Raw genomic sequence first — 19,001 nt, forward strand, 5'->3', positions numbered from 1 at the left:
TGGAATCTAAAAAATACAAATGAATGTATATAAAAAATAGACTCACAGACATAGAAAACTAACTTATGGCCACCAAAAGGAAGGGGGAAGGCGGAGGGACAAATTAGGAGTATGAGACTAACAGATACAAACTACTACACATAAAATAGATAAGCAACAAGGATTTACTGTATAGCACAGGGAACTATATTCAATATCTTGTAATAACCTATAGTGGAATATAATCTGCAAAGAAACAAAAAAAACCAGATCATTATGCTATACACCTGAAACTAACATAATACTGTAAATCAACTATACTTCAATTAAAAAAATAAATAAAGGACACAGTCCTGCTTTTAAGGAGCTGAGAAGCTAGTGGGCAAGAAACAAGCAAACACAATTATCAAGAAGCGTGGTAAGTGCCCTGACAGAATGTGCTATGGACACACACAGGAAGGGCATCTAATGCAGACTGAAGGCCTCTTGGAATGAATTCTGGGACAAATGATGCAAAGTCCAGAGGGGACAGCAGTCTAACAGAGAGAGAGAGGCCAGGGCAGCCCAAGTGATGGAAAAGACCTTACTCACTGAGCTAAGGAGTTTAAACTTGACCCTGAAGACCACGGAGAGTCACTGCAGGATTTTAAATGGGATATAAATGACACAGATTAGCATTTTAGAAAAAGACATCTGAGAGTGGTGTGCAGAACGAATTGATAGTGGATAAAAAAATGAACCAGTAGGGGGCTTCGCTGGCAGTCCAGTGGTTAAGACTCCGTGCTACCAATGCAGAGGGCGCAGGTTTGATCCCTGGCTGGGGAACTAAGATCCCACATGTCTCGCGGCCAAAAAACCCAAAACATAAAACAGAAGCAATATTGTAACAAACTCAATAAAGACTTTAAAAATGATCCGCATAAAAAAAAAGTCTTAAAAAAAAAAAAAGAATGCTATGAATTTTTGCCAAACTTGTTAAATTTAACCTCTTGAATTCAGTTTTCTATAAGTATTTCTTACCACCCAATGAACATAATTTTATCTCTTCTTTTCAAATATTTATAACTTCATTTCTTATTGTATTGGCCACACAGTATTTTTTAAAAATAATTAGGTTATAAATTGAAAAATGGCCAAAGAAAACAAAATAAGAGATTTGGGAAATGATTCAAATGCTTTAAGAACTTAATAGTACAAGCCAGAAGCAACATAACAATGGAGAGAGGATGTGCTTGCCGTTGAAGACAGGTTGCTGGGAGAGCCGGGAGTCCTCCTGACCATCAGTGCAGCGCAATGAGAATTGGCTGCTCTTTCAGATGGGGCACATGGTAAAATGTAAGGAAAAGAAGAAAGAAAATGGAACAGCATATTTATTCCAGCTGTGGAAGGAAGATAAATTGTGAAATAAAGGATATTATCACAGACAAACTGAGTATGAATATATAAAAATAAAATAGTTTTGCCCATGAAATATTTTAAAAAGGGGACGAGGACTTCCCTGGTGGCGCAGTGGTTAAGAATCCGCCTGCCAATGCAGGGGGCATGGGTTCGATCCCGGGTCCAGGAAGATCCCACATGCAGCGAAGCAACTAAGCCCATGCGCCACAACTACTGAGCCTGCGCTCTAGAGCCCGCCAGCCACAACTACTGAAGCCCGCGCACAGAGCCCGTGCTCAGCAACAAGGGAAGCCACCGCAATGAGAAGCCCACGCACCGCAACAAAGAGTAGCTCCCGCTCGCCGCAGCTAGAGAAAGCCCACGCACAGCAACGAAGATCCAAAATGGCCAAAAATAAATAAATAATAAAAAATTTTAAAAAAATAAAAAGGGGAAGAAATAGAAGAGGAAAAAAATAACTGATGTAATCTTATAAGCACACACACGTGTGTGAATAAGTCTATTACAAGTATGAAATATGTATGGTCAGTACAATATTTCATTGAATATATGGTCAAATGGTCAAAAGAGATAGATGATCGGTTTATACACAAAGGAAATAAAAATGGTAAATTATCATGAGACACTGGCTAGCCCCTCAGGAAATGAAAGAAATTGAAAAACACTTTTATGAAATCGTTTACACACTTGTTAACATAAGAAATTGGCAAAGCTAGAATACAATGTAAAGAAATGTATACTTATGTATTGCTGATAGCACTGTCAACTAGCCCCTAAGCTCCCTGTAAATCCATATAACACATGCAACGACAGCTATATGCAGGCATGCACGTACAATGTGCAGCCATGCACTCTGACCTCTTAAGTCCACTTGGAGAAACTATATCCCCAAAAGGGGAAACAGTCATTTATTTAATGGTATTCAGAGTAAAACTATTCATAACAGGAAAACAATGAAAACAATCCAAGACCCTAAGAAAGTAAACCGGCTAAATGAACCACAGGACAGCAACAAGATGTATCATCCAGTCTTTTGTTTGTTTCACTTAGGTTTAAAAAAAAATTGTTTTTGAGGTATAGTTGATGTAGAATATATTAGTTTCAGGTATGTAACAGTGATTCACAATTTCAAAAGGTTACACTCCATTTATAGCTATTATAAAATATTGGTTATATTACCCATGTTGTACAATATATCCTTGTAGCTTATTTATTTTATACATAGTAATCTGTACCTTTTACTCCCCCACCCCTACTTCGCCCCTCCCCACTTCCCTCTCCCCACTGGTAACCACTAGTTTAGTTTGTTCTCTGTATCTGTGAGTCTGCTTCTTCTTCTTCTTTTTTTAAAAATACTTATTTATTTGGTTGTGCCGGGTCTTAGTTGCAGCATGCGTGTGGGATCTAGTTCTCTGACCGGGGATCAAATCCCAGGCCTCCTGCATTGGGAGTGTGGAGTCTTAACCACACCACCAGGGAAGTCCCGAGTCTGCTTCTTTTCTGTTATATTCACTAGTTTGTTGTATTATTTTTTGGATTCCACATATAAATGATATCATACAGCATTTGTCTTTCTCTGTCTGACTTATTTCACTGAGCATAATGCCCTTGAAGTCCATCCATGTTGTTGCAAAGGACAAAATTTCATTCTGTTTTATTGCTGAGTAGTATTCCATCTTCTTTATCCATTCCTCTGTTGATGGGCATTTAGGTTGCTTCCATGACTTCACTATTGTAAACAGTGCTGCTATGAACATTGGGGTGCATGTATATTTCTGAATTAGTGTTTTCATAGTACGGTTTTTTAAGAGGACACAAATGGGGACAGAAATAACTAGAAATGCAAAGGGAGAAACTCAAACGAGTGCTTTGCAAAACATGCATATACATATGTGACTTAAGAAGGATGTAGATAGAGAACATTTTCCTACACTCTCATTTTATTTAGGTACAACGGTCCTGGGAGCTATCCAGAAGCCAACCTGGTACTATTCAACTAATGGAACAACTGTTATCTCCTTCCTTTAACATAACTTGATACAGTAGGCACCTTCATCCTCCAATAAGTGCCATCATAGGAACATACACTCAGCTTCACAGCTTAGGTTTCTAGAAGGAAAGCAACTGCTAAATTGTCTAGTGGGCTTACCGTGAGTGTGGCGAGTGACATGAAGCCAATTAGGTTATTCCATACTTTATCGATGTCCTTCAGCAACTGCTGGAGTTTCTCACTGCACACTGCAGTGGCTTTTATCCCCAGCTCCACACGTTTGGTTACCCTGTACACCTCAACAACACCTGACAGGGTGAGAGAGGACAGAGTTAGGTGCTGGAAGTGTACAGAAAGAGTTGAGCAAGACACAACAGCCTTACTGCTGGCTGATACTCTAGGTGGAAACTGGGACTGTATCTGGACAGACATGAACTTACTATTCTTCGGGACCAACCAACTCTTAATGCTGCAGTATAAACTCATTGGTAAGAGCACAGACTCTAGAGCTACACTGCTTGGATTCAAGTCCCAACTCTGCCACTTAACTAGCTGTGTAACCTCAGGCAGGTTGCATAACCTCTCTGTGCTTCAGTTTCCTCATCTGTAAAATTGGGATAATAGTAGTACCTCCTCAAAGGATGGTTGAATTAAGGGATTAAATGGGTTAATACTGTAAAAGGCTGAGAACAGTAGGCATTAACTAAGTATTAGCTATTTTTTTCTGGCTTCTTTATGAGTCCATTTGTTTGAATTTGGGAAATACCATTAAACTCACTGAAAATAGGAATATTAACAGTTTAAAAGAATCGGAATATCAATATCACTACATAGGCACACCTCGCTTTATTGCACTTCACTTTGTTGTGCCTTCCAGATATGTTTTTTACAAATTGAAGGTTTGTGGCAACTGTGCATCAAGCAAGTCTATAAGCACCATTTTCCTGACAGCATTTGCTCACTTTGCATCTCTGTCACATTTTGGTAATCTCACAATATTTCTAACGTTTCCGTTATTATTATATTTGCTATGGTGATCTGTGATCAGTGATCTTTGATGTTACTATTGTAGTTGTTTTAGGGCACCACAAACCATGAAGCACGTGTTCTGACTGCCTCACTGACCTGCTGTTCCTGTCCATCTCCTCCACAGGCCTCCCTATTCCCTGAGACACAACAATATTGAACTTAGGCCAATTAATAACCCTACAATGGCCTCTAAGTGTTCATTGAAGAGTCTCACGACTCTCACTTCAAATCAGAAAATATAAATGATTAAGCTTAGTGAGGAAGGCATGTCGAAAGGCAAGATGGGCCAAAAGCTAGGCCTCTTGTGCCAGACAGTTAGCCAACTTTCGAATGCAAAGGAAAAGTTCTTGAAAGAAATCAAAAGGGCTACTCTAGTGAAAATAAGAATGATAAGAAAGCAAAACAGCCTTATTGCTGATATGGAGAAAGTTTTAGTGGTCTGGATAGAAGATCAAAGCAGCCACAACATTCCCTTAAACCAAAGCCTAATCCAGAGCACGGCAGTAACTCTCTTCAATTCTGTGGAGGCTGAGAGAGGTGAGGAAGCTGCAGAAGAAAAAAGTGTGAAGCCATCAGAGGCTGGTTCATGAAGGTTAAGGAAAGAAGCCATCTGCATAACCTAAAGTGCAAGGTGAAGCAGCAAGTGCTAATGGAGGAGCTGCGGCAAGTCATCCGGAAGCTCTAGCTCAGGTAATTAACAAAGGTGGCTACATTAAACGACAGACTTTCAGTGTAGATGAAACAACTTTCTATTGGAAGATGCCATCTAGGACTTTCGTAGCTAGTGAAGAGATGTCGATGCCTGGCTTCAAAGCCTCCAAGGACAGGCTGACTCTCTTGTTAGGAGCTAATGCAGCTGGTGACTTTAAGTTGAAGCCAATGCTCATTTACTATTCCAGAAATCCTAGGGCCGTTAAGAATTATGCTACATCTACTTTGCCTGTGCTCTCTCTATAAATGGTACAATAAAGCCTGGATGACACACATCTGTTTACAACACGGTTTACTTAATATTTTAAGCCCACTGTTGAGGCCTAATGCTCAGAAAAAAAGATTCCTTTCAAAATATGAGTGCTCAGTGACATTGCACCTGGTCACCCAAGAACTCTGATAAAGATACACAACAAGGTTAATGTTTTCATGCCTGCTAAACACACAACATCCATTCTGCAGCCCATGGATCAAGGAATAATTTCAACTTTCAAGTCTCAGTCTTTAGGAAATACATTTTGTGAGGCTGTAGCTGCCACAGATGGTAACTCCTCTGATGGATCTGGGCAAAGTCAATTGAAAACCTTTTGGAAAGGATTCACCATTCTAGATGCCATTAAGAACATGTGTGATTCACGGAAAGAGGTCACAATATCAACATTAACAGGAATTTGGAAGAAGTTGATTCCAACCCTCAGGGGTGACTTTGAGGGGTTCAAGACTTCAGTGGAGGAAGTAACTGCAGATGTGGTGGGAAGAGCAAGGGAATTAGAATTAGAAGTGGAGCCTGAAGATGTGACTGAATTGCTACAATCTCATGATAAAACTTAACAATGAGGTATTGCTTCTTATGGATGAGCAAAGAAAAGTGGTTTCTTGTGGTGGACTCTACTCCTGGTGAAGACTGTTAAAATGACAACAAAGAATTTAGGATATTACATAAACTTAGTTGATAAAGCAGCAGCAGGTTTTGAGAAGACTGACTCCAATACTAAAAGAAGTTCTCTGGTGGGCAAAATGCTTTCAAACAGCGTTTTATAGTATATGGAAATGGTTCATGAAAGGAAAGGAAGAGTCTATCGGTGCAGCAAACCTCACCGTCATCTTACGGCACCCCCCAGCCTTCAGCGACCACCCTGATCAGTGAGCAGCCATCAACATGGAGGCAAGAGCCTCCCCACCAGCAGAAAGATTATGACTCACGGAAGACTCAGATGATGGTTAGCAGTTTTTAGCAATAAAGTTTTTATTTTGTTTTTTGTTTTTTCTTTTTTCAGTATGTGGGCCTCTCACTGTTGTGGCCTCTCCCGTTGCTCCGGACGCGCAGGCTCAGCGGCCATGGCTCACGGGCCCAGCCACTCTGCGGCATGTGGGACCCTCCCGGACCGGGGCGCGAACCCGTGTCCCCTGCATCGCCAGGCGGACTCTCAACCACTGCGCCACCAGGGAAGCCCGCAATAAAGTATTTTTAAATTAAGGTATGTACATTGTTTTTTTAGACATGATGCTATTGCACACTTAACAGACTACAGTAATAGTGTAAATATAATTTTTTTATGCACTGGGAAACCAAAAAATTCATGTGACTCGCTTTATTGAGATATGTGCTTTTTTGAGATATATGCTTTATTGCGGTGGTCCGGAACCAAACCCGTGATATCTCCGAGGTCTGCCTGTAATTAAGAAGTATCTCACTCCTCTGAATGCCCAAAGATCTACAAAGTCTGTGGCTTCATGTATCTTTTATACACTTAACAGGACACAGAATGGTTCTTTGCCTGTGGTCGCTGATTTATGGCTGAATTCTTTCAGCAAGGATGAGGGTGCCAAGGTCTCCACATTCTAAGGACAGCTGCCAGACGTACCCCCCAACCCCTCCACCAGCCGCTATAAGAGAGGACTGGAAGAATCCCAGGGGGTCTTCAGTGGTACATGCTCAGCCTCTGTACAGCACCACAGCTTGTCTTTCCTCCCCCAGGGGAAGGGCAGGAATCACAGCCCACTCTAAGCCAAGTGAGGGGGCTTCTCAGATGGTCTTCCACACTAGAAAACTAGTAGAAGGAAAGACAGGCACCCTATTACCCGGTGAACATCTGTTTATGCAGCAGAATTGTGCCTGTCTGGGCAGGACAGCGGAACCAGAGCAAGGTGGCAGGAGGAAGGAGAGCTCACATCCCTTCGTAGCCACTCATGCAGCAAGTATTTGCGAGTGACCATTATGTGCCCGGCCCTAGTCTAGGTGCTGAAGACCCAGCAGTGAGCAAAACGGACCCAAATCCTTTCCTTCTTGGAGGGTCATTCTAGTGGAGGGAGACAGATAATAAGAACAGTAAGTAAAGCATTTAAGATATTAAAGGTGACAGGGCTAGGGAGAAAATCAAGCAGGGAAAGAGACGGGAAGTGCCAGGGTGGGGAGACACGACATGGCTTTGAGTAAGACAGGCCAGGAAGACCTCACTTAGAAGGTGACATTTGAGTAAAGATCTGCATGTGGCTCTGGCCACGGGACAAGCCTGAGCTTGGGGAGGAGAGGACCACTGAAATGGACAGGGTTTGAGATTTCATGTTGGACTGGCATGTCTGATAGCTGCAGGTGGCCAGGAAGTTAAGGAATCTGTGATTCAACACAGCATGGTAAGAACTGATTGGAGACCCAGTGATTTAATTTTCTTTTTTAAACCAATGATTTAATTTTAATGCCTCATCTAGTTCAGACTCTTTGATAAACCAGTAATTTTACACTGTGTATAACAAGGACTGGGAAACCTGGCCAAAGAGACCCGAAGTCAAATAGTTGTTCCTGTCTGGGACTTAAGTGTCTTCTCTACAAATGCAGACGCTACTTAGTGAAGTCATATGTGGCTTGAGGGATCTAGATTAAGCTATGTGACATAGGGACAACTGAAAAGACTGCAAAGTGTCATGATTTTGGATAAGCAAAATCTAAAAGCACATACCTAATAAGTATTCCATGCCTTGAGCTGACTGAATTACTTCTGTGCACACAGAACTACTACTGATTCCATTTAAGGTATCATTGGCCTTCTTAATGACCTACAAAGAAATGAAATCACATCACCTTAAGTAATCAGGAAAAGTCATTACACATCAATTTACTATCAGTAGAAAACCCAACAGAAAGCCAGGAGGTGTGGAAACACATGACTGATTGATGTATATAGAGGACTATGCTGAAACAAATCTGAGAATTTAATTTTGACACTGAAGAACCAATCCTTCATTTTTTTTGGAAGAGGAAAAATAGAGGTTCTTTAGCTTAAATATTATTTTAACTTGGGCAGAGATAATGATATCATTTTGTTATGTCTTAAACACAGTGACAGAAGAGGGCACGGTAGTTGAGTGAGCTGTGTCTACTATCATAGATGGGAAAGAAGCCTTGCTTAAGATGTGTGACTTTCCACACAGCTTCTCTTTGCGCAAGGCCATCGAGGCAGAGCTCTGTGAGGCTGTCCAAATGAACCCAGAAGGCAAGATATGTACACAAGGGGCATTTCTGTACGTGTGAACATCACGAAAGTGACAAACTCACCTCTAGGGCACTCCCTAGGCACCGCTGCCATTCATATGCATATCTCTCATTCTCCTGTGAATTTTATAAAAAGAACTGGGTCAAACCAGCAAGCCTGGAATCCTATTTGTTACTTCTGTCAATTCAGAGTACTGAAGACTTTCCTGTGCATGAAAATCACTCTAGTCCAAGCGCAACTTATCTTTTTGAACCCACTAGTGACAATTCTTAATTCCTGATAAATGTAACTTCCAAGCACATGACTTGTAAATCTGAGGGAAATGTTTCTTCGTTGATTCCCTTTGTAAATGTTGCCTCATTTGTTCCACTAACAGCGGAAGCTTCTTTAAAGGCACTCACCATATAGGTGTCTAGTACAAGGGCCAGTATCAAACCACGGCTTCCGGCGCCATGGCTTCCTGAGTGTGTGTGTGCGCGTGTGTGCCAGGGAGGGACGAGGAGCGCTAAGAGTGTTGGCTGGAGGAGGAAGGCAGCATGGGACTACGGCGCTGTGAACAGGAGCAGTGAGAGGACCCAGGACATCTGCCCTTTCTCCTCTATTTTGATGCTTTACCATTCACTAAGATGATAAAGTCTACGTGCTCAAAAAGAACTCCGTGAAACACCTGCCTGCCTGTGAGGTCCCAGGAATAGTTCCAGTTTTAGGGTCACTGACTACTTTCAGTGATGCCACATCTGGGAGGTACTTTCACCTGGGGCTAACGTCACCATTCTCTCACTGTAATTACGTACTTTACGTCTGGTGCTTTGTGACGCTCTGCCCCTGATTCCCCAAGTGAAAGCTGCAAGCGCTTTTTCTCAGGGCCCTCAGGGGCTCAGCCCCCTGTGGACGAGGAGCCCGCTCACCTCCACCTCTCCTGTCAGGTCTTTGTACTTGTCGCGGATGACGGGCAGGGCGGGCTTCTCGCTCAGTGTGTTGGAGCGGTCTCTGAAAGGCTGCTCCAGGGCCGGAGAAGGAGAAGAACGGCTTATTTCTTTATCACCAAGGCTCAGACTCCTCTTGTGCGATCCTGGGGGAAGTGGATGGCACAAAGGTTCTGATTACTCAGCTTAGTGCAAGCAGAGGCTCTTCCTTGCTAACACGACCCTCTTTTCTTAGATGTTTGTGTCAGGAGGCGTTCACACCCCTCACTCAGCCTGTCTGGCAAGCTACATGTTGAACGCTTTCATTTGTTCTCTCTTGCTTGAGTTCCTTGCCTTTAATTTTCTCCATTACGCTTCTCCGATCTATCATAATTCTTCCATAATTCTAAGTGCGGAATCACTGGAGTCTGGAGGGCTAAAGGGTCCTTCTAAGTATCAGTGCATAAGAGGTGTGTTGCTTCTCCAGTCATCAGTTAGGGATTTGTACCGACTTCCTCCATCTCTCCCAATCTAATGGAAATCAACGAGCCCTTCTGTCAGGATGCGATTAAAGCAAAAGAGGCAAACTTAAATGCCTTCAGAGGACAGGCAAGCAAAGTAAATGACTGAAGAAGGTCACTGGACATGGAAGCAGTGGGGACTGCGACACTGGGGGAGCACACCTCAGCTGTCAGAGGGGGATGTTGCTACTCAGCTCCAGCTGCCTGTCAAGAGGTGGGAATGTAGGCCTAGTACCGCCAGATGCTACAACTTTTCAAGAAAAGCTAGAGGGACTTCCCTGGTGGTCCAGTGCTTAAGACTCCATGCTCCCAATGCAGGGGGCTCGGGTTCGATCCCTGGTCAGGGAACTAAGATCCCACATGCCGCAACTAAGCCCGCGCACTCTAGGGCCTGTGCACGGCAACTTGAGAAGACCTAGCACAGCCAAAAATAATTAATTAAAAAAAAAATAAGCTTACAAAAAAAAAAGAAGAAAGAAAAGCTAGAAATCCAGACTGTGAAGTGTCATGATTTCTATGTATCTGCAGCTGCTTCACATATTAGAAAACCTTCCATGTGGGTCAATCAAAACAGGTCTGCAGGCTGGATCCAGATCCACAGCTACCACATTGCAGCCTCTGGATGAAAAGATATAGTCCATAGCCAGCGAACAAGAGCAGAACTAACTTGCCCACAAGGGGATCAAACCATTTCTCTGTCTTTTAACACGGCACACCTCTACCCCAAACAAGCAAATGAACAACAGACTCGGTGCTATGCTTATTTTTAGCCCCAAAAGCAGTTATCTGAGGGATACTGGTTTAATTTCAGTTCAGTCTCAGGAAAACCTTCTTTTATAGCTATCTGTCATAGACTCTGATTTTAAACACTGGAAAATCTATTCCTGCTATCCCAGGGACTAACTTCTTATTCTAAGAAAGAACATCTAACACTGCAGTGGAAGAAACCATGACGTAAAATCTATGTTGGAAGCCACTCACCTTGAACGGAAAGGTCAAAGGTTGCCAGCTCACTTTTGATCATTTCTTCACTGGATTTCATTTTGCCTTGTGAATTGGCCACTAAAAAGTCAAATTTGCTGATTTTGGGCTTTTCACTTTGAAACTCTCCAAAGTCATCTGCACATTCTTTGGGGGTGTCGTGAGAAGCGCTGCTGGGGGCTGGGCTTGGGCACGTGGCCTCTTGGCTCCGTTCAGCCGCAGGCAGGTCCTGTCTGGTGAAATCCCTGTAGTCCTCGCTTTTATATTCCTTTTGCTCGCTGGCCTGTGGGATCACATCTTTAAAATTGGCAAAAGCCGGAAAGGTCGTCTCTGGAAGAGCATCCTCGCTCGTGAAGGTTGTGACTTTGGAGAGAGGTGTCATGGTGAGGTTTTCGGTACTGCCAAACGAAGTCTCTTTCTTTTGAAGAGCAGCTGAGGAGGCCCTGCTTCCTGCTGAGAGGACAAATGGAGAGAGTTTTCTGCCCTGAGAGGCATCATCCCTGTCTGACCAGTCATAGCTCGTAAGTGTGCTCACTGCAAAATTGCTACTGTAGGTTCCAAAAGCAGCACATTTTAAGTCCTCTACATCTGAAAGGGAAATAAGACCCCACAATTAGAGGCAAGCTCACCATTTAGGCAAAATGCCCTAAGCTCTGCAGAAGCAAAATGTCTAGCACTTTTGATTCATTTTATGCGATGTTGGAGTTAACTAAATTTAGAGCTTGTACTAAAATTAAAGAAGCTGGGCTGTAAAATCTGATCTTGAAAAACCCACGTTAGCCTTGAGTTGGCATTTATATTTAGTAACAAAGAGCCATCTTCTTTGGATAGTACAATTCTTAAAAAAAGGAGGTTCATCCACCAATGTATATACAGTTTGATATAAGAATAGGGTCATTTAATAAAATGTCCGTTCACTTATGAACTTTAAAATGTATTTACGATATTCCCTGCCTAAAACAAGTCTCTTTCGTTTTGACTTTGCTGGAAAATGTTCCTTTATAACATGGCCATATGAAATGTACACGACAAACTAATTAGAAATTGACAGTATCCCAAAACTAAAGTAAAAATAATGTTATTTAACTTTTAATCAGTTATTAGGAGTTTCTGTCTAGGCAAGGCCACATATGAGATTTTAATTGAGCAGTTACTTACCTAGTTGTTATTTTGGTCAATATGGACGTCATATTGCTGTGATGGAGTATGAGGAAAGAAAAATCAGTCTCAACTACTTTAATCACTAAAAAAATAGAATCAAAGGTCTGGGTCCTCTTGGGCTCCTGTTTCTCCTTCAACTATGTGTAACCCCCTCATTTAAAAAAAAAAAGGAAAAGAGAAGAAATGCTGCGGCAGAAGACTCATTTTACATGCTTATTATATCTTTAAATAATTTAAGAGGTGGCACAGAACAGCAGAAAGAATGTAGGTTTTTGACTCAGACAGACCTGGGTTCAACTCCCAGCTCTGCCACCTACCACTTGTGTGACACTAGGCAAGCTATTTAACATCTCTTAACCTCGGTTGGCTTATCTGTAAAAAGAGAAGACCATGCACTTGGAAGGGCTGTGTTATGACATTAACGATAACAAGTGTAAAGGGCCCAGCCCAGGGCCTGGTGAGCAACACGGCAATTACTATACAGCATAGTTGCCACCAGCCTCAATGTGATATTTAGTTGCCTGCCTTAGGGCCTAAAATAGAATTGTTTCAAAGAAAAAATGAAAAGTCAACCCATCCCTTTAGTGGTCTTAGTAGGGAAAATTTCTTGCTCATTTTCATAAAGCAAAACCAGCTGACGCTGAGTAACACTGGTGTGGAGAAGCAACTTTCCAGCAGTGCTGTCCATTCAGTCTGGCTGAGAGGTGTTTGGTCTCATTTTGGTCATTGTACACCAGGTAAGAAGGCCAAATGCAAGACTCCCTCTCTGACAACCACAAACATGGATTAAAGGAAAATGCTCAAAAGTTCTGTGACCCAGATTTTCGTAACTCAGTCAACAGGTAAAGCAACACTGGGTTTCTTCATCTCTCTTACACAGCAATGTTGCATAGTTTATAAAAAGGAAGGGATTCCTGACATTGCTCCTCTAACAGTGCACCCCAAATAGCTCTCTCTCTCTCAACCCTATTAGGAAAAGGGCACTAACTGAATAATAAAAAAAATGGAAAACCCGAGATCTACAGAGAGGCCAACCAGTGAAAAGCAGGTAACTGCCACAGAACAGCAGTGTATTTTAAAATTCCGTAGTGCAAATGGTACCCTTCAAATTTAGCTTATTAAACAGGAGGGAAAAAAAGATTCAGGTGAAAAATGTACAGTTTAGAATGAATGAAACAAGACTTTAGGCAGAACACCCTCTTAGTCTCTGGCTGTAGTGTTTATTTTCCCCACTATTTAAAGGGATCAGAAGGTGCCCTGACTCAAATGAAGTGAAATTCTATCAGGAGGCAGATGCAGTTAAACACAAGATGAGTGAGTCTTCAAGGGTTACATTCAGAAGAATGTGTCAGAACATGAATTTTTTATTATTACATCCTACCAGAAAGCGCTTTGAAGAAGCTGTATTGTGAACTACTCCCAGAATCTCATCTACTAAAAAGGGTAGCAATTTTCCTAGAGACCAAAGATAAATTTAATAAAAAGTCAAGCTCTTGTTCAAACATTACAACTAAATTGCTATGGTAATAAAAAAGACCCTTTTGTGCAATTATGCAGCAAGAAAAAACAAGTTTTTTTTTTTTTTAAACAGAAATGATTGTAATATAATCAGGCAGAAGGCATTATAAGCAGTAAGGGAATACCTTAGCTGAAGACCTTTTAAGTATTTTTTATAACATTATAGGTCTTCAAGAAACGTTTCTTTTATTAAGAATGATAAACGTAACATTTTGCCTTTTAGAACAACTCACAGAAATGACCAAATGAAAGATTAAAAAAGAAAAATTTTATATTTTATAAGATAATGAAGAGTAATGATACTGGATATATGAAAGTCAAGCCTCAAGGCTGATTTTTAAAATTTTACTTTTGCTTATTTACTAGCTATATAGTGTAAAAAAACAATTTACTAAAGTGCAATTCATTTGAACACATAAGGGAGTACTGCTACTACATAAGGAACGTGAGAACACTCTATTCCTAAACCTTAGCATTTATAAGCAATATAAAAATACAGTTTTATTTCCTAGCATGGTGAATATTAGTTAACTGTTTTTTTTTTTAAGTAAACCTTTTTTTTAGAAAAACGTGGTAAATCAGCTCACTGAGGGTAGATTAAACCAAGAGAATTCCTTATTTCCCATGTTAACAGTTCTATGTTTTCTAAGCAGTCAAACGATATGTATTATTGTACGATGGTCTTAAAAATAGTAAAGATTCTATAAGAGCCACAACATGAGTGATGGAAAAAATAATACGGAATAACCCACATTTTATTTTGCAATCACTGAAATTACTGTAGGTGGGTTTTCAATTTGATAGCTGAATTCTGAAAATTGCAAGAGAAAAAGGAAAAGAAAACAGAATGAATGCAATAAAAGGAACAGAGGATCACTGCTGTACTTCTGATTCTTCTGGAAAACTCTTAGGCTGTGCTAGGTTGAACTGCAATTGCACACAGATAATGTGCCAAATTGTGTGCTTTAATATATGTACTTGTTTGCAACCAGGAATGTCTTGTTACTAAGGCCAAAGGAATAAACTATACAATCTGTTTTCCATCATGGGTCTCAAATTAAGACATGGATTTCTTGCTTACACTGGCAAGTAACCCTATCAGTCTCTTCCATAACCTCTATTCACGTCCCTTCTGCGCGGATGTTGTACGTGAAAACAAGGTATTTCTTGGAACAAAGAATGTGAGCTGCTGCTACAGGACACAGAAGGCCATACCGATTCCCATGGATCTTTTCTAAAGCTGTAAGCATATGTGCCCAGGTGGTTAAGAGTTACTGGCTTTTGAGAAAGGCGTTTAGAAAAAGAAAAGAGATACATGTGCAAATTCCACTGTTCCCTAGTGTTTTATATAGCAATTAAACTGTTCATTGGCCTAAGGAATAAACAGCTTTTAATTTCCAATACTGATTTAATCCAAACTCCGTTTTACCAAAGCAAATCATGAAATATTTATACACTTCAACTTCTTTCCATTCCTGGCCTTATTCTACCTTCTGAAGTCAGTCATATTTACATTCTCTATTAACTACAGAACCTGGCCCGACTGTGTCCTCCAAGTATCAAACACCCTGACAGGTGTTGGTGAAGAAAACAGGAATGAAAGTGATCACAGTGTAAGAATGACAGGCCATAAAATGTTGCTGTATAATCGCCTTCCAGTGCTTCCTAATCTGTATAGAAACCTCCCATTCTTCATGTGTATTACTCATATAAATCTATAGTTTAAATGTTGTCAGGCTATCAGTAAGCACCTGCAGGTTTCCGGGTCAGTGCTTTAAGTTCAATAAAGAAAAGTGGCAATCCTGTGGATATTTTCAGTCCAGAGGAGGCTGGAAGGCCACAGAATGGTGCCAAGACATACAGTGGGACATGGTCATCATTAAAAATCCCACAGAAAAAAATCAAATGAGCACAGAAGATGGCAATTACAACTAGAGCCTTGTGACCATGCAAGGGAGAGGGGAGCACCCAGAAGACCATACTATGCATATGGCCCTATATAGCTAATGGGCCAACATTTTCCAAAACAACCTATGAAAAGCATTCAACTGATGGAAAAACAAAGCTGGAAACAGCTCTTTAAATATTAAATTGGTTTGATTCTTTGAGTTATTTTAGGATTTAGCCCAGCTTCTTTGATATTGCCAGAATCCCCTTCATGTTCATTAGCTACTTTTAAAAATCAGCAGGGATTTTAATGTGAAAAATAGAGTGACTGTAAGATATAAATACATTTGTATAATTTCTCAGGCACTGATGTGTGAAGTCAGGCACTAACCACATCTTACTTTACTTGGCACTGGGGTAAACCAAATGGTGTTTTTTGATTTGTTGGAACTTACAGAATACAGCCTTCAAGTCTTTACTGAAAGTTTATATTGTTATATGTATTATCAAAACTTCCTCCCTAAAAAGTAATATTACTCTGGAAACATTGCTCAATTTGTGAATGTGATTGTTTTATGCACAGGTATATTCATTTTCTGGAGCCTGCTTAAATGCAGAAAGGAGTTAAAATAAGGCAGTCCCAGGTGGACCAATATAGCACTAAGTAATTCCACTGACAGAGGAATTCCTTAGCCAAAGCCATCATGAGACTGGCGCCAGAACATTCTAAAAGAAAGGCAACTGATATTTTCACTAGGTGGAGGCTACACCAAAATCTCTTTCTTCCAAATTAGTTAATACACATCATAATTAAAACATAGTATGATTATACAAGGTTTCGCAAACCAAGTATTATTCACTTTCTAAAGAATTATGCTCTGGAAAACACGGTATTGTGAATGGCAGACCCAGCTTTTCTTAGTGTTAATCTAAATCCCAATATGCAACTTTTCTTTTTTCTCAAATGGCATAGTTCAGATACTGTAAGTAATCTCTCAGGAATCCTATGCAAAATCCTCACCTTCAACGGTTTAATTTCCTTTCTGACTCAAACTTTTAAAAAGAACAAAGAACCAAAGCATCAAAATATAAGGAAAGGGCTTCCCTGGTGGCGCAGTGGTTGAGAGTCCGCCTGCTGATGCAGGGGACACGGGTTCGTGCCCTGGTCCGGGAAGATCCCACGTGCCACGGAGCGGCTGGGCCCGTGAGCCATGGCCGCTGAGCCTGCGCGTCCGGAGCCTGTGCTCCGCAACGGGAGAGGCCACGACAGTGAGAGGCCTGCGTACCGCAAAAAAAAAAAAAAAAAAAAAATAAAATATATATATATATATATATATGGAAAAAAATTTAAACCATGGAAACAACTCCCTTTTCCCAAGGTTTTTCACTATTATTATTCTCTAAGATGGAAAAAAATTTCCAAATTTGGCCGAGTCTTGCAGCTAACTTTTGTAGGTCTTTCTAAAATTGTTTTCTTAAAAATGAAAAGAGCTAAGAACTTGCTTTACGGACTAAGTTAAAAAAGACCAAGGGTGGCTTCATACTACATTCTGAAGCTGGAAAGATAACATGCTCTACAATTAGTGGACGGAGTGCCCAACTTCAAACTCAAATCAAATTCAGTCCTGGAGACTCCCTGGTATTAACAATAAACACTTTTCATTACAGAGATTATCAATCTAAATTCAGTTTACATTTACTCTGCTCAGAAGTTCATCTCAATACCATTCGATAATTTATTTTAAATTAAATTTATATATACCTAGTTATTAATAGATATGGCCCTTTCCCCAACACTAAACCCTTAGGTCTTCCCCTTCTCGTCACAGTATAATTCCTAGTGGAGACAGGCTCTGTGATGTTTACTAAGCAATAAAATCTTCACTAGAAGTAAGGAATAAAATTTCTCTCTATTACGTAATGTAAGGTTTACACTTATCTTTTAAAACGTTTTAACTTACATTTTAACCCAGTGCCATGTTAAAAATTTATATCCGTGGAATTATAAGGGGAAAAGGCTAAAATGTACCAATAACTTTCTTAGGAGAAAGCTGTTTGAAGAAACAAAATAAACAAAAGGGAAAAAGCCCTCTAACCACAGGAGGGTTTAAACTTGATACTGACCAGGTATTTCTTTAGTCTAACCCTGGAAAAGTACAAATTACACACATCCCCACACTTTCAAAATGTGTGAAAGAATTATTTATTAACGTTAAGACTTACAGATCACAAAAGAGAGTGGTACAGAAGAGCTGGGAAAAAAGTCATCAGAATAAGCATGCAGATCGGTATTTGCAGAGGAATATACCAAAGCAAGTTTGAAAAGGCACATTCACACAGAAAATGTCTAAATTGAAAAAAAGACATCAGAAAAGCAGCCAAAAAAATAATAATAAAGCGCTGATTAAAATACAAAGATTTTCAATGTCAAAGAAGAGCTACTTTACAGGTAGGCAGGTAGCTACAGAAGCCTTGCTAACCCTTTGAGAGTGTCACAAATGAGGGGCAGCTCTTGCTGCCAACGAAACCAGATGATCTTAATGAGTGCACATCAAGATGCTTTAGTGCTGAGAGATTCAATTTAGAGGGGGGACAAAAGCAGCCTAGTTGAAATTATATGCAGCAAGGGCTCAAAGGGTTAAATGTAATAATACGCAGAGAAATCAGGCAATGTTATTAGTGTTATCTACCTTCCATACAAAGAATTATAGCAAGAGTTAAAAGAGACAGTATCCCCTTCAGAGTCGAGTTAGGGTTTCTAAACAGGATTAAGATCCAGAGATGATAATCTACTACGTTTTATTCTCTCTTCATCAGCCCACTTCTTATTTCTCCAACAAAAAGTACCCTTAACCCTCAGACTAAGAGAGCAAGAGATACTGTGCGTCAACATGAGGATAAACAAAAACCAAGTTGCACTGGAGAAGTCCCTGCCATTTACCCTCTTCAATACATTCACGCAGCAGTTTTGCTCAAGAACGATATAGCTCATTGGTCAGACATCAACCCCTTTTAACAACCACTCTAAAGGGATACTGCTCCTTTCGGACAGGAGGTTTACAGATCAAAAGGAGGGAACAATCCTCTTTTAAGAATATCCTCAAACTGAAGAAACTTGGCTTGAACGTTACAGGTTCCAAGCTGGGAATGTTCCAAACATACATAAAAGGACATGAGCACAGAAGATTATTTTAACAGGTCAATCAGAACAAGCTCAGTCACGAAACCAATCTCCCCTCCCCAAATGGAAAAAAAAAAAAAAGAAAAGACACCCTCCCAAACGCAGATTAGACTCGTCTCACAAAGAAATCGAGTTTGGCACTGTGAAAGAATATAGATTCACTTTCAGAAAAATAGCTTCTAATTAATAACTTCAGAGCCCAAAAGGCTAGTATACATGTTATGAGATTTTAAAATAAAAAGCCAATAT

At 40.5% G+C, this 19,001-nt stretch overlaps 1 protein-coding gene across 17 annotated transcripts in view; it reads right to left on the reverse strand.

Moving 5' to 3' along the window:
- The window catches only part of SYNRG (synergin gamma), a 91,009-nt gene that overhangs the window by 13,838 nt on the left and 58,170 nt on the right, over positions 1–19,001 (reverse strand). For 12 of the 17 annotated variants that reach the window (XM_029211238.1, XM_029211241.1, XM_029211242.1 and 9 more), the window contains 5 exons: positions 11,006–11,593; positions 9,507–9,670; positions 8,661–8,714; positions 8,065–8,161; positions 3,527–3,675 (listed from right to left, as the gene is read on the reverse strand). In XM_029211238.1, the coding sequence (XP_029067071.1) occupies positions 3,527–3,675; positions 8,065–8,161; positions 8,661–8,714; positions 9,507–9,670; positions 11,006–11,593 (1,052 nt within the window). The remainder of the gene's footprint in view (positions 1–3,526; positions 3,676–8,064; positions 8,162–8,660; positions 8,715–9,506; positions 9,671–11,005; positions 11,594–19,001) is intronic. The other 5 variants (XM_029211246.1, XM_029211243.1, XM_029211252.1 and 2 more) reach the window with 2 other exon arrangements.

The sequence above is a fragment of the Monodon monoceros genome, unplaced genomic scaffold (assembly GCF_005190385.1).
Source record: "Monodon monoceros isolate NGI ecotype Baffin Bay Population unplaced genomic scaffold, NGI_Narwhal_1 Super_Scaffold_9, whole genome shotgun sequence".
Lineage (NCBI taxonomy): Eukaryota > Metazoa > Chordata > Mammalia > Artiodactyla > Monodontidae > Monodon > Monodon monoceros.